Raw genomic sequence first — 14,382 nt, forward strand, 5'->3', positions numbered from 1 at the left:
AGTTAATGAGAAAATGTTCTTTAAAAAATTCAAAATAAATGTAAATAACACTCTTATCAAATAATCATAATATGGGATAAACAAACCAAAAATCTTCCACTACCACAGTAACAGAAATTCTGTCACCAAGCTTTATTGTAACCCACCGAGGAATAAGCTCTGTGAAACAATCTACTGTCACTGGAAGAAGCTAAATATATGAGATGTGAAAAAAACAGCATGTCTATTTTTATAAACTTTTAAGGACTATCAAAATCATTAATCATAACACTGAAGAGAAGATAAATAAATGTCTTCCCAATAATAGGTAATTCAACCTTAACTGATCAGACAGGCAAACTCAACAACTATTGATTTATAAGCTATGGGGCAATACTACAGATAATATTAGCTCATTATGAAGCTGTTTAGATTATGTGAAGAACAAACACTCCTAAGTTGGTTCTGACACACTTGTATCACACTGAATTCTATTCCAGAGTTTTACAAACAGAGTATCGTTAAGTACATGTACTATCTTAATAAAAGTTAGTGTTAGTACTGAAAATAAATCCTATTTTAAAGATTTCCAAGAAACATTATTAAAAAGCACTTTCTTTTATACTTATTGACATTTTCAATCATGAAAGGAAAGAACAGGATAATCATTTGTCATATGCTCATCACTTAGCTTCACCAATCATGCTTGGAGAGCATTTTTAAAATATCTATCTATCCCCAAATTAGGTATCTTCATAAGATATGTACACAAATATAATTTTATTGATGTAATCCTACCAATAAAATAATCAACCCGGTGACCCATCATATTGGTGGACTTTGTTGGACAGTTGAATCGAAGAAACTTGGCTACAGCCTTCTCTTCTTTAGATGGTTCACCAACTTCCTGCAAAGTAAGAATATTAATTTAATGTAATCAGTTACTTAGATCTTTTTAAGTTTAGTACAGCCCTTTCTTTCAAGCTTTTTCTGGAGCAGACCTGGTAATGTATACAGAAGACAGAATGGAGATTTTTAAAATCACGTTTTTCAAATACAAGTTGATAGGGCCCAAACCTGTCTGCCTCTTGGCCTCAGCTACAAAGCATTTATTTTGAGTTGTTTTTCCAGTACGGTAATCATTTTGTACCAGTTCACCTTCACTCTTGCCTGGTCTCTTTTTAAAAGCCGTAAGGCAATAATTCAAAACATTAAGAGGTTGTCAATAGTGAGTGCCCAAATGTCAAAGTAAGTAGAAACAGGTGCCATAAATAAATGTTAAATAACAGCCAAAGCCATGTACCTTGAACAATGGACAACAGATTGCAGGAGGAGTTCTCAAATTAACCAAAGACAGCTCTCCCAGTGTGGTCCCAGATACAAACTACTATCAGAGATGCTGAAGATTTGTATTCCCTTCCCTTTCCCCTGTGGTTACAGATTCTAGATACTGTCAGGGAATCTTTTCTCACCTTGCCTTTCTTCTTTTCTTTCTGAACGGGGTAAAGCAAAAATAAAGATGCAATAGACAAATAAATTACAACTCATTTAAGAACTGATTAATGGAAGGGCACAAAGAGTTTTGGAAAGGCTGCTTTAATTCTTCCCTGTTTTCTTTTTTCCATTCCCTCCTCCAAACTTTCTACCAGCTTCATTGTTTATCATTCCCCATCTTGCTTTTATTTCCTTACATTCTGAACTTATGTTCCTGTATACTTATCCTCCCCACTCATATACTGAAGAAAATTAGGTCAGTCTATGTTTGCATATATCTTTTATATATATACTTTTAGCTGTCTTATTGCTGTAAGCTATCGTAATAAAAGTACTGTCTTTAATTACATGTTTAAGCACAGTACATAGAGCACTCAAGCAATATTTCTAGCAATATACAATTTAAATGTGAATGATTTCAGGAAAGTCTATTTCTTAAGATGAATAAAGTGCCAAATAATAGTAAAGAATTATCTGCCAAGAATCTAGTCTGCCGAGAAAAATTAATGCTGAAGACAGTTATGTTTTAGGCAAGACATTCTAATAACACAAAACAGGAAAAATAAAACTCTCTAAATCATCTATCTTTACATCAGTTTTCCCAAAAATTTCAAGTTAGCTTGCATTCAGTTATGTTTGTTGAAAATAAGGAACAACTAACAAATCAAAATTTCAGCTTTAATTTTATCCTGAAGAGGAGTAATTTGTGAGATGTAGCGAAAATCTGTGCCGTGGTTGCTGGGTCACCTGGCAGCTACTTCTCATATTTCCTTCTTTGCACTTCCCAACTTCTCTACTTCCAACAGCCAAATTAACAATGCATGATTCTTATACTCTCGTACTACCCCATTTGTGGGTTACTATTTGTGACAATAAAAATTAAAAGCCTGCACAACACTGTATATCAACTATACTCCAATATACAATAAAAATTTTAAAAAAGAAAAAAAAAAGCCCAAACCATTCAATCCAAATGAAGACTATAATAAAAACCAAATATTTATGTGAATAAAAGACCTTTAGTTTTATATATAAAAACACATATCACAAAAAAATAGAATCTTAAAAAACTGTAAATTCAAAATTTAATACTCCAAGTTCAGTAACAACTACAATGTTCATAATTATTTAATCTGGGTCCTAGTCACAAAATATAGTTTCTGACAAACTAAAAAGTAAAAATTCTATATTTCAGTTTTTGAAATCACACTAAAATTATTAACATATATGTTAGTATATGTTAAACGATAGCATTTAATTATGTCTGTGTAACGCACTGCATTTCTAGGAACCTCATCTATTAGTAAATAATATCCTATATATTCACGTACAGCCAAAAAAGTAATACTATATAAATAGTTGGAAATAATGAGATACTATAATTGGCTTTATAGAAACCAATTCTATTTTATAATCACACCCATATATGTTCAGTTTTTCCCTCAGTTGATACAACTGTTGCCAATTTAAAGATTTATCCAATTAACTGATAACTTGTTACTGGGATATGCTTGATTAAAAATGGTATGTGGGGGAGAAGTCTCAATAAACATAAATTGTTCAAATGCATACTTACTGAGTGTTTACCCTATAATAACTCTGGGTGCTACTGTTAATACCAAAAAGTTGTTAAGGCATGATACCTACACTTTGTTACAACCTTCCAAAACAACTGTTACTTTCCAAAATGAGTGGTAGAAAAAATATTTTAGGAGTACAAAAGGAGTGAGATTATCAATGTGGATGAGAATACCTATGAAAGACCTCTTGGAAGAGGGACCTGGATTTTGAAAGATGAACAAATTTGGGATAAGCTGAATGAATAGCATAAACATACTGTGGCTAAAAATGAGCATAAAATTTGGCTCTAGTAGAGACAAAGTTAGGAAGAATTGTGAGGTTAAGTAAGTATAATAGGGCTATACAGTATTCAAGGCAGTCTAAGAAATTTCAAATTTACTCCTTAAGTCACAGAAACTAGGTTTTGAATAGAAGGAGGACAAAATGAGAAAAAAAAATGACTTAGACACTATTTTGGAGCCTGTATGTAGAATGAATTGGGGGAAAAAAGCACAAGGCAGGAAAACTACTTAGTATTCAAGTAAGATGTGATGTGATACTAGACTAGGAATGGGAAGGATTTTGACATTTGAAACATTTCAAATGTAGAACAGATAGGACTCAATGATAAAAGATGAATGAAATGGCTTAGTAAAAGATGTCAGATTTCTAATTTGATCAACTGAAAGGAGAGTTTTTCAATTAACAGAAATGTGGGAGGAAAGTGATTCTGGGGGAAAAACAATCACATCAACTTTAGGCATGACAAGTCTACACTCATACTAACACTCAAACCATTTACTGAACACAGGCATACAGGTACTAATCTACTGATTGTTGATAAGAGGCATCAGATGTAAAATCTATTAGAATACCCAAGAAACTGAAAAGTCCGTTCTATTATTATATAATAGGGAATCTGATAATACATGAATCCACATTTTAAAACCTCATTTTAACAATTAACTTCAAGTTCACCAAACTCTTTTCCACAGCTGCAAAAACAGACTCAAGTATTCTATTTGCATTCCCTTCCCCTCCTTGGTAAAGGCACTACAAAGCAAGAATGAAGAGAACAGACCCAGAAAACATGGACTTGGATAATCTCTCCCAACCAGACACAGAGTTACTTATTCATTGATACTTTCTTAAAGTATCAGTTAACTTCCCTTAAACATCTGACTAGAAAAGTAGTGAATTCCATCAACATATTGGTACAACAGAACTGATTCCTTCCTTGCTCCTCTTTCAAGTTCAAATCCTTAAAAAGTTTCTATTATCCTTTGTGAAATATTATGAAATATTCATTATACCACATATAAGTTATACATACTGTAGACTGCCTCTAACAGTTTAGGATTTGTGCCATCTGCTGGGGCTTTAAAGCCAGAAAGAAAGACTGCTACAGAAGAGCACCAAGAGAATATGACCTTGGGAAGCTAGTAATATAGCAGAGCCTGCCATGGAATCTTCATTCTCACTGCTCCCCTGCTGCAGGCTTAAACAGTCTTATCCTCTTCCTGTTTATACATTAGTCTAAAGTACTTCCCCTCTTTGTTCCCTTTTGATGTGAAGAAATCTTCAGAATATTTTCCTAACTTTTCTAGAAACCTTCTGACAAAAAGTGAAGGCCTTCTGCGAATAGCATCACCCACTAATAAAGAGAAACCAGCTCATCAAGCCTTGAATGAAGAGAACTTTGTAGCTCAATGAATGAGCTCAAATGTCTTAGAATGAGGAAGCAAAGAGCCAGTACGTTTTGAGGCTGGACTGCCAACCCAAACACCAAGATGCAGGGTGTTGCAACTCTTAATCCAAAATTACAAAAATTGAAAGTTTGGGTAGAACATTCTTTTTAAATTATTTAACAAATACTATTTTTATTTTAGAATACTTCAGCACTCAAATACTACAATGAAACTGGGGTTACCATTTCTAACTATATATTATTTTTGGTACTTAAGATAATCTCTTTGAGAAAAAAAATATTAGATCAAGAGTCAGTAAGCCATGAACTTCAATCTTACAGAATTTTTGACTTAGAATTTGTTTTCCCCATCCTCCCACCCCCAAAACGACTAGAATTTTTAAAAATTGCTATATTCAATAGAAATAAGCTTAGGTAATAAATAAGCTTGTTGAATGAACTGAGCAAAAGAAAAAGATTAGTTCACCGTCAATTTGTATCTTTATACAAACAGTATAAAATATTCGTGAAAATGCAAATAGGTTAACAGGTTAAAATCTGAAAGCTGGAGGAGATCTTAGATAAATCATTTGCTTAAAGTCACACAGTATGTTACTAATAGAGCTTTACAAGAGCCTCTGTATCTTGAGTTTGGCAGTGCCCTTCTAAAATCCCCCACCCCCTGCCATTGTAAGCCCTTCATTAAGCCTCTGGGGGGAGTTTTCACCTAGGACTGGCTTCCTGGGTTCCATCTCTTTTCTTCAGAAAGTCCCAGAGTCAGAGTGCATAATCCTAAACTTTCCCTTTTCTGAAATTAAGCATATTGGTTCGTGATATGTCAGGGTTTTACTGACAGGGAGCCAGATGGGTGCAACAAAGTTAACTGAGATGCAGGTATTATAAAATTTCTAGGAATGAATAAGCCATTTCAATGTCCCAAAACTCAACTAGATACTTTACACATAAGCAGAATACTAAATGGGATGAGTCTCTTTAGCAGGGACAAGTCTCGTTAAGTCTTTGTTGTACAATTTAATATAAAGATTGCAAGACTAAAGTATGTCAAAACAATTTATTTTTATTTTTTATTTTATCAGTGGTGCGGTGGAATGAACATTCAACTGGAATTAGAAGACTCAAAATCTGGTTTTACTATCTTGAGTGACCCTGGGTCAAGCCACATATCCTCACTGAACCTCAGTGCATCTGTAAAATGATGTTAATGGTTTAGATCAATATGTTTTATACCTAGTAATACTTTTAGATCTAGGTCCTAAAAGTAGCTTAAGGATGAGGGATAATGGTAGTGAAGTAGTGGGGTACTGAGGTGATAGGGCTTTGGGCCCACCCCTCTGCTTTTACATAAGAGCTGCATTTGTGCAAAAAGATTCCAAAAACCCCTACTACTTGAAAATCGTTTTCAACTCTAAAATTTCATGGTACTAGGATTCTCAATTAACCCTTCTAGTAAGCAGCACTTTGTTAACCTATAAGCACTGATTGTAATGTTCTTAAAAACTTACATAATTGCATTTCTTAGAAAACTTACAATTATTTACTTTCAAATGTTTTATTAATTTGAATTGAGATCACTCTCACTTGAGAATCTCAATCATGAAAACTTTTCAATAACGTCAGTGAACACATAGCTCACTTTTGGTTTTCAGTGACCAGTAAAGTGAGTCCAAGAAGGAAATGTGACAAAATAGTCTTCTTGCTTCCAACTTTGATGGAATACCAGAATCTATAATTAGGCTACATTAGAAAAAGCATACAGGGCTTCCCTGGTGGTGCAGTGGTTGAGAATCCGCCTGCCGGTGCAGGGGACATGGGTTCGAGCCCTGGTCTGGGAAGATCCCACATGCTGCGGAGCAACTAAGCCCGCGTGCCACAACTACTGAGCCTATGAGCCACAACTACTGAAGCCTGCACACCTAGAGTCCATGCTCCGCAACGAGAAGCCACCACAATGAGAAGCCCGTGCACCACAATGAAGAGTAGCCCCCACTCACCGCTACAGAAAGCCCACGCGCAGCAACGAAGACCCAATGCAGCCAAAAATAAATAAAATAAATTTTAAAAAAAGAAAAAGCATACAAATTAACTACTTTTTAAAACCCTGAACTTGTTTGTATCAATCATTTCCCCCAATATACAAATTACAATTCAAGGTCAGTAAATCTACTAAACATAAAAATCTTTTCTAAACATGAAACATCAAGTAGCAACAGGAGTTAATATTACAGATCTTTTTGCCCAGAGTCTCACAATAGAATTTTTTCTGTAACTTCAACTCTGAATTTGGTCATTACGTTTGATCTTTTTGTCTAAAGTAATGCCAATATTATAGAGTTTCTGATTCTCTGGAGGGAAAAAAACCAAGATATTGTACACTTTTATTAATTTGTTGACACTGCACAGTAGTACTCCAGGTAGCACTCCCAAGATCTCCACAACATTTTACATAGCACAGGTATGTAGAAAACTTGGAGGAGGTGAAAAATGTTATTTATTTTCACTTAGCAGTACACTAAATTGATTTTTAACAATCAGGTCCTCACACACTTATCTAATTCCCAACTAAACAACAGTAAGTAAATAGCCATTCTTTATGGAACTCACAACTCAAAGGTTTATTTACTGAATAGATAACTGTTAATCTTTCTTCAGCATATCAGAGTGCTTGACAAAAACCAAAACAAATTATCCTAAAGCCTTCATCCTTAGGGAAGGGGAAAAAGGAGTTATGTGCTAAGCACTCTTTTAATAGCTTTTATAACCTTTAATAACAAGTCATCCACGTACCTATTTTTTCCACAACAATCCAATGAGGATATTTTTTAAGGTAAATATTCCTTCTTACGGATTTGGAAATAGAGGAAAAAAGTTAAGTAACTTGACCGAAGTTAGACGGCCAATAATTATTGACACTGGGGTACAAACAGGCACAAGTTTTAGCTCCCAGTCACTACCACTACTATACAGGTTTTTAAATCTATCTTTCTGCTTAATATGAGATCACAATTGAAATAGAGCAGCTATTCAAAGTGAATTAGGATCACCTTTATAACAATATTGAAGAACAGTTGAAACTGTAAAAACAATGTTTATTTAAGGCCATAAAATGTACCATGTGTGTAAATGTAAGTCCAGTAAGTCCTAATTTGATAACTTCAATACAAATTCTAATAAAAGTATATTTTGTATCCATACCTGACCAATAACACTAAATTTTGAAAGACTAGAAACAGTATAATTAGAAACTTCTTCCATAATAACCTTAAGCCTTGGTTTTATGACCTGTCTGAACTTGGGGGGGCAATTGTCTCTGGTCCCCTTCTGTACTCTTTTTGAAACTACTTTCTTATTTCTGCCTAATTCTAAAATTCCAAATTTACTGATCACTGGCATCTTTTTTTCCCTAGTACTTCAAAGTTTTCAGGAGAATTTTAACTTGCATAGCTCAAATCACCTGTGGTGTAAGTCAGTTAAGTGATAAAAATGGGGGAAAAAAACATCAGAAAGTCATCTAAGCAATGAAATAGTAAGGAACAAAAAGACAATGACGAGTGTAACAATTTGTGATTAGTATATTAACAGTTTACAACACGCCATCAATTTATGACGACATATGAAGGTTTCTAGGCACAGGAGCTAATAAGGAGACAACAAAACATCCTGAGTCTAAGATGTTCCCCATATTTAATCCTCTTGGCAAAGAGCAAGAACAACAGGGGGAAAATTGCAAGGAAGAAATACACAGATGACACGCATGTGGAATGAGGGAGGGATGCTATGTAGGTTATGAGGATGACACACTGGCATGTGAAAGGTTTCTGGGCGGGACCCGCTCGTTGCAGTACCAAGGGAGTTTTGTTTATTTACACTGCGTCGCTGAAAGAAAGCCGGAAAGCTTCTGTTGGACGCTTAAGTTAATAACTGTGAGGAGAAAGGAGGCTGCACGCAAACAAACATCTGGATACGCAGATTGCCGCCTGGGCCCCTGGGGCAGCTGACCAAACCCCGATCACTGCCCCCTCCTACGGTCCTTCTATCTGCGCACAAAGAACGGGCAGCTTTTGGTCAGTCCTCCGCCTCCTTCTACCCTAATTATCGCGGCCTTAATTTCGGGACAGCTGAGGCGAAAGGATGGCGTGGAGAAGGGAGGGGAGGAGCCCGGGGAGGGTCGGTGTCTGCGCTCGGAGGACGCGGACCTCCCAGCACAGGCCCAGGCCGGCAACGCCAACGCCGCCGCCGCCGCCGCCGCCACCGCCACCCTGGGCTGGCGGCCGCGCCTCCCGCCTTCCGCCGCTGCCCCAGCACCTCCGCCTCAGTCTCCGCCGTCGCCAACACCGCCCTTCCTCAGGCCCCTCACAACGACTCAGCCCGCAACCGGCGACCTCGCGAGGGAACCCCACCCCACCTCGTCCTCGATTTCGCCCGCCCTTCCCGGGAGCTTTCCCTGCGTCTTCCACTTCCGAGAGTCCCCTATCCCAGGGATCGGGTTTGCTACCTGAATCCGCTTCTTGTGTCGCCTGCGTTCCGCCATGTTGGCCGCTCCGCCCGATTCTCTCTGACGTGGAGGTAGGCGGGGGCGGCGGAAATATCGCGAGAGCGCGCCGCGGGGCTGTTATGTAACCTACCGGCTGGCGCCGGAGCGGGGAGGCTGGCGAGCGGCCGGTACTAGGCGGGCTCGGCGGGTCTTGGCTGCGCTTTCTCTCCCCTCTTTTCTTGGCTCCTTTTGTTGCAGGAACTGGAAATCGCTGGGACCAGAAGGAAGTTGAGAAGTGGAGGACTGGAAAGAGTCCTTGGTTCTCAAACCTGACTGGGCATCTGAATCACCTGGGAAGCTATTAAAATACAGATTCCTGGGGCCCCACGCCCCTCGGAGTCAGTAGGTTTGGGGTGAGCCTTTTTTTTTTTTTTTTTTTTTTTTTTTGTGGTACGTGGGTCTCTCACTGCTGTGGCCTCTCCCGTTGCGGAGCACAGGCTCTGGACGCGCAGGCTCAGCGGCCCTGGCTCACGGGACCAGCCGCTCCGCGGCATGTGGGATCTTCCCGGACTGGGGCACGAACCCGTGTCCCCTGCATCGGCAGGCGGACTCTCAACCACTGCGCCACCAGGGAAGCCCCTGGGGTGAGCCTTTTACAGAGGATTTCCTGAGACCTATGGAATTCTAGACGTCTCTGTGGCACTTCTTTTCTTGCCAGTGAGCCCTGCATCATCTATTGCCCACGTGTAAATTCTCCTAATCCCATTCTGAAGATGGGAAAGCCGAGACAGCTGAGGTGTAGCGATATGAACAGATTTATCTAAGGCTCCACAGTTGGTAGATGGCACAGACGAGACCTAAGCCAAATTATCTCCCCGTACAATGTAGGGGCTAGTCGGGCTTATGTGAAACAAGCTTTGGATTCCCCATTCCATTTTCCACGTTGCTTCTCGAAACGCACCTTTAGAATCCGAGTCAGAGAACTCAGGGAAGTACAAGCAACTAATACGATGAATAAGGAGAGAGATTCTAAGAAGTTGGAATTAAGAAGACTGCAGGGTATTTGGAGTCTGGTGAATTACTATTATAACTGTTGTTATTTTAGAGCTACCTAGATAAAAGAGAATGGGCTTAAATTGCTAGTAAGTGTTTTTAGATGGAGATTTTAAAGCATTTTAAATAATAGAAAATGGGGAATTTATGGAAAAGTAAGATGAAGGAAATAAAAATCCCTAACGCTACCGTCCAAAGATCTGTTAACAGTTTATTTTCTTCTAGTATTTATTCATACTTTGTGTGTATATATTTCCCCCTTTCCCCCAATTGAGATATTGCATAATATGCCTTTTTCACTTAATGTTATGCTGAGCATACATTATATCTTTAAAAAATTCTTTATTTCCCATATATATGTAACCTAATAGCAACTAAATATGTAATTAAGGCAAATAGTGGCATCTTGATGCCTAGTCTTTTATAAAGTAACCTAGCTAAAGTTCATTTTTGGACTATGCAGTTCTGCAGTCTGGGGACTGGATCAGCAAGTCATTTGGTTCCTTTTCCTTCTACAATCTACAATCAGGGTGTGTGTAGTCAGAGAGGGGTGAGAAAAAATGATGATTCTTACCAATTAAACCAAAACATAACACAGCATATGAAATGTGTTTATTTCCTTCAGTCCTCCCCGTCCAAAATGAGGGTAGATCTGTTTTGTACTGTTTTATTTGGAGAACACTGGATTCTCTTCATAGGAAAGTTACTTTATAAATGAAAATATTATTGTATTTAATAGATGTTGAGTGCCTACTAGATGCAAAATGCTAGGTTAGGACTATGATGGGGAATGAAAGCCCTTCGTGGAAAATAACTACCTCTCTAGCTACTGCCCTACCACCTTTTTCTTCAGAAAAGGTTTAATTTACTCTCCCACGTCTCACTGACATTCACTCCTTAGACTACAACAATTTGGTTTCTACCTCCACCATCCATTAATAATTCATGTCAAATTGTAGCATCTTATTAAGGATTTGACAATATTGACCATGAACTTAATTTGTTCTCCTCCTTTGGCATTCATGACATCAGGTTGTTCCTTCTGATTTCTCTTTGGCTCCTCTCTACCTAGCTCTTCAATGTTCCTGGCCACCATGTTTCCATTCTCATGTTCCCTTTTCTCCATGCATTCTGGGGATTCTTATTCATGTTTACAGCTTAATTCCAAAACACTGCATTAATGTTTATTTCTAGTTGTCTTCTGGATATCTCCACCGAATGTCCAACTAGAAATCACCATCCCCCCCCCCCCAAAACCTGTCTCTTTTACTGTATTTTTAAACTCTGTTAACTGCATCACTGTTCACTTAATCACTCATGCTAGAAACCTTGGAGGTATCTCAACCATGCCAATCAGTAAGCAATCCTGTTGACTCTGCAACTGAGATGTTTGGAATTCTTCCCTTCCTCATCATTCCTATTGCCATTGCTTTGATTAGGTCTTTATCATTTCCTACCTGAAATGTTGTTGCAAAAGCCTGCTAATCGTTCCGCCCCAACTCTACCCTCTCTACACTCCAGACCATCTTCCACTCCCTTGTTAACCACCCGCCAGGCACCATTGCTCCCCAGAGTGTACAGCAACATTAAGGATGGCTAATGTTTGCACATGTAACCCAAATGTCATGTTTCTGGGTCCTCCCTCCATTTAATATTTATATAAAAATAGCTCAAGCACTCTTCTCATCACCCCATTTATAGCTTTGATGGTGGTAGTGGGCAGTTTCTCCTGGCCACTTCTTGCTCTGATTTCCCTATGAATTTGCAATCTCATTCCTGTCACTTGACTTTTATTTCTCACCCAAATGAGGCACATTACCCCTCTCCCTTTCTTTTGCCAACACAAAACTTCTGTTTATCCCTGGACTCTGTCACTTCTTCTCCCTGGGGCTGAAACTCAGAATTTTTCTTGCTATATAGAGAATTTTAGGTCTTTACTCTTTACTGGATTCCTTGGGATGCATAAATATATAAAAACTCATTACCATGTTCTGCTAAACAAAGGGTTCTCTGATCAGGTTCCCCTCTCTTGAGGACTGATGATTAGGTGGGGACTTGAAAAAGTCAGTTTCCTGGGATCTACCATTCCAGTAAGTGGAATGGAATAGTATATAGAAATGTATTCCCATTGATCAGACTTATCCAAACTGGAAACTGATACATTTAGTTTTTTGTTTTAAATAACACTTTCTCTGGGTCCATCTTGTATGTTAAATATATATGTGTGACTAAATTGAAAAGAAAAAAACTGTAGGGAAGTATAGCAAATAATGCCCAGGCCTTTTGGGGCATTATTTTTATAAAAGCACTTTAAAATATGTTAATTGACAATGTCAGTGACTTAATGCTGTTATCACAAAGAAAAAAAATTTAATATAGATATGTTTAATATAAAATACAGTAAACCTAATTTTACTTAAAATTTCAGTCAATGTTTTAAATTGAGTTGATTCTTTAGACTTCCACTCAGGAAACAGCATAAATAAGACAACGAATATGTATTATTGAAAAATGAGCGTAAATATTTTGTTTTGAAAAAAGCACAATACATGAATTTTTAGTACGCTAATATTAGACTAAGAACATTTTAATTTTTTAAAATTTTTTTATTTTTTTGTGGTACGCGGGCCTCTCACTGTTGTGGCCTCTCCCGTTGTGGAGCACAGGCTCCGGACGCGCCAGCTCAGCAGCCATGGCTCACAGGCCCAGCCGCTCCGCGGCATGTGGGATCTTCCCAGACCGGGGTACGAACCCGTGTCCCCTGCATCGGCAGGCGGACTCTCAACCACCGCGCCACCAGGGAAGCCCTGACTAAGAACATTTTTAAAAGTCACTTTGACTTTTTAACCGAAATGGTAATTGTTTTGTCATTCCCCTAATTAAGTCCTTGTTAAAATACAGAGATTAGTTTCTCTTTTTTTGCACTGAACCCTAACTAATAGAGCAAAGATAAGGAAATCATGAGTACAGTGTATGTGAATGAAGATTGTACTACTAATGTTGCTGTTTGTAAAGACCTAATTAGGGGAATTAGATGCTTCCAAAATCATTGAAAGTTTGCAAGAGCAGGATCAAGTCTGGGCCTGTCAGACCCTGCAGAACTAACCACTCAGGGGAATCTCTACTTTGGAGGAGTGAGGAGTCCACGATAGCCACACTGAGTTCAAGAAATTACCAGATAGCTGTGATCAACCTGTCGGGAAGCCAGCATCAGAAGTTGTTGCCAGCACTGATGCAGCTGCCTCTTAACTCCCACAATCAAGACTGAACACTGGAGCTGTAGAAGAACCCTGTGTCTCCATGACCTTGCTTGCCAGCAAAGTGAAAGCCAGCCAGCAGCAGGAAGGTGGCTTCCTCATCACTTTTGTCCTTCTGATATACAACCAGTGCATTGAATTAGAACCAGACTCTAGCTGCAAGGGAGTCTGAGGAATGAAGACTTTAGCTTTCTATCCTTTGCCATGTGCCAGCTGACCATATCCAACCATCATCTTCTTCCTTAGAATCACCTGGGTCACTACTTTCCTGCTTCATCTTTCGTACTGTGAGACCACACTTCTCCTACTCCCCCATCCTGCCAAGTGCCTTTTCATACCCACGTTTTCTATTTTTTTCTTCCCTTTCTCACTTGGCAGATCCTTCAAGGGTCAGGAAACCTAACACTTCCACAGTGAAACCTTCCCTGAATTCTTTCTTCAGTAGAATTAGCTGTTCCTTTTTCTGGGTTTCTGCAACATTTCATACAATCAATGCTATAATATATATAATTTAATATAGTTTTAATATATTATATGTAAAATAATTCTATAAATTATATATATATATATAAAATACAATTTAAAAAACAAATAGTATAATTTGTTGTTTTTCTTTCTACCAGACTGTGAACCTTTTAAGGGCAGGTACTACGTCTTATTCTGCTGTTCTCAATATCTAGTCCAGTGCCTGGCTTAGTGTCAATGGGTGTCAATGGAGTAAATAACGAATGATGACAATGACATAGTCCTTATCCTCTGCAGCTTTCATAAATGGAGAGAAATATACTTACAAGATGGACAAAATTATGTTAAGTCTTCATTATATCCATGGTCTCTATTATAGTCCTCTATGAAATTAG

At 38.2% G+C, this 14,382-nt stretch overlaps 1 protein-coding gene across 2 annotated transcripts in view; it reads right to left on the reverse strand.

Moving 5' to 3' along the window:
• SEC62 (SEC62 homolog, preprotein translocation factor) overlaps positions 1-9,287 on the reverse strand; it is a 28,567-nt gene extending 19,280 nt beyond the window's left edge. For both annotated transcript variants that reach the window (XM_079704155.1, XM_079704154.1), the window contains exons 1-2: positions 9,234-9,287; positions 778-886 (exon numbers count right to left, since the gene is read on the reverse strand). In XM_079704155.1, coding sequence (XP_079560281.1) covers positions 778-886; positions 9,234-9,269 — 145 coding nt within the window. In that variant the 5' untranslated portion in view covers positions 9,270-9,287. The remainder of the gene's footprint in view (positions 1-777; positions 887-9,233) is intronic.
• Positions 9,288-14,382: the final 5,095 nt, after the last annotated feature.

This window comes from Hyperoodon ampullatus (assembly GCF_949752795.1).
Source record: "Hyperoodon ampullatus genome assembly, chromosome: 5".
Lineage (NCBI taxonomy): Eukaryota > Metazoa > Chordata > Mammalia > Artiodactyla > Ziphiidae > Hyperoodon > Hyperoodon ampullatus.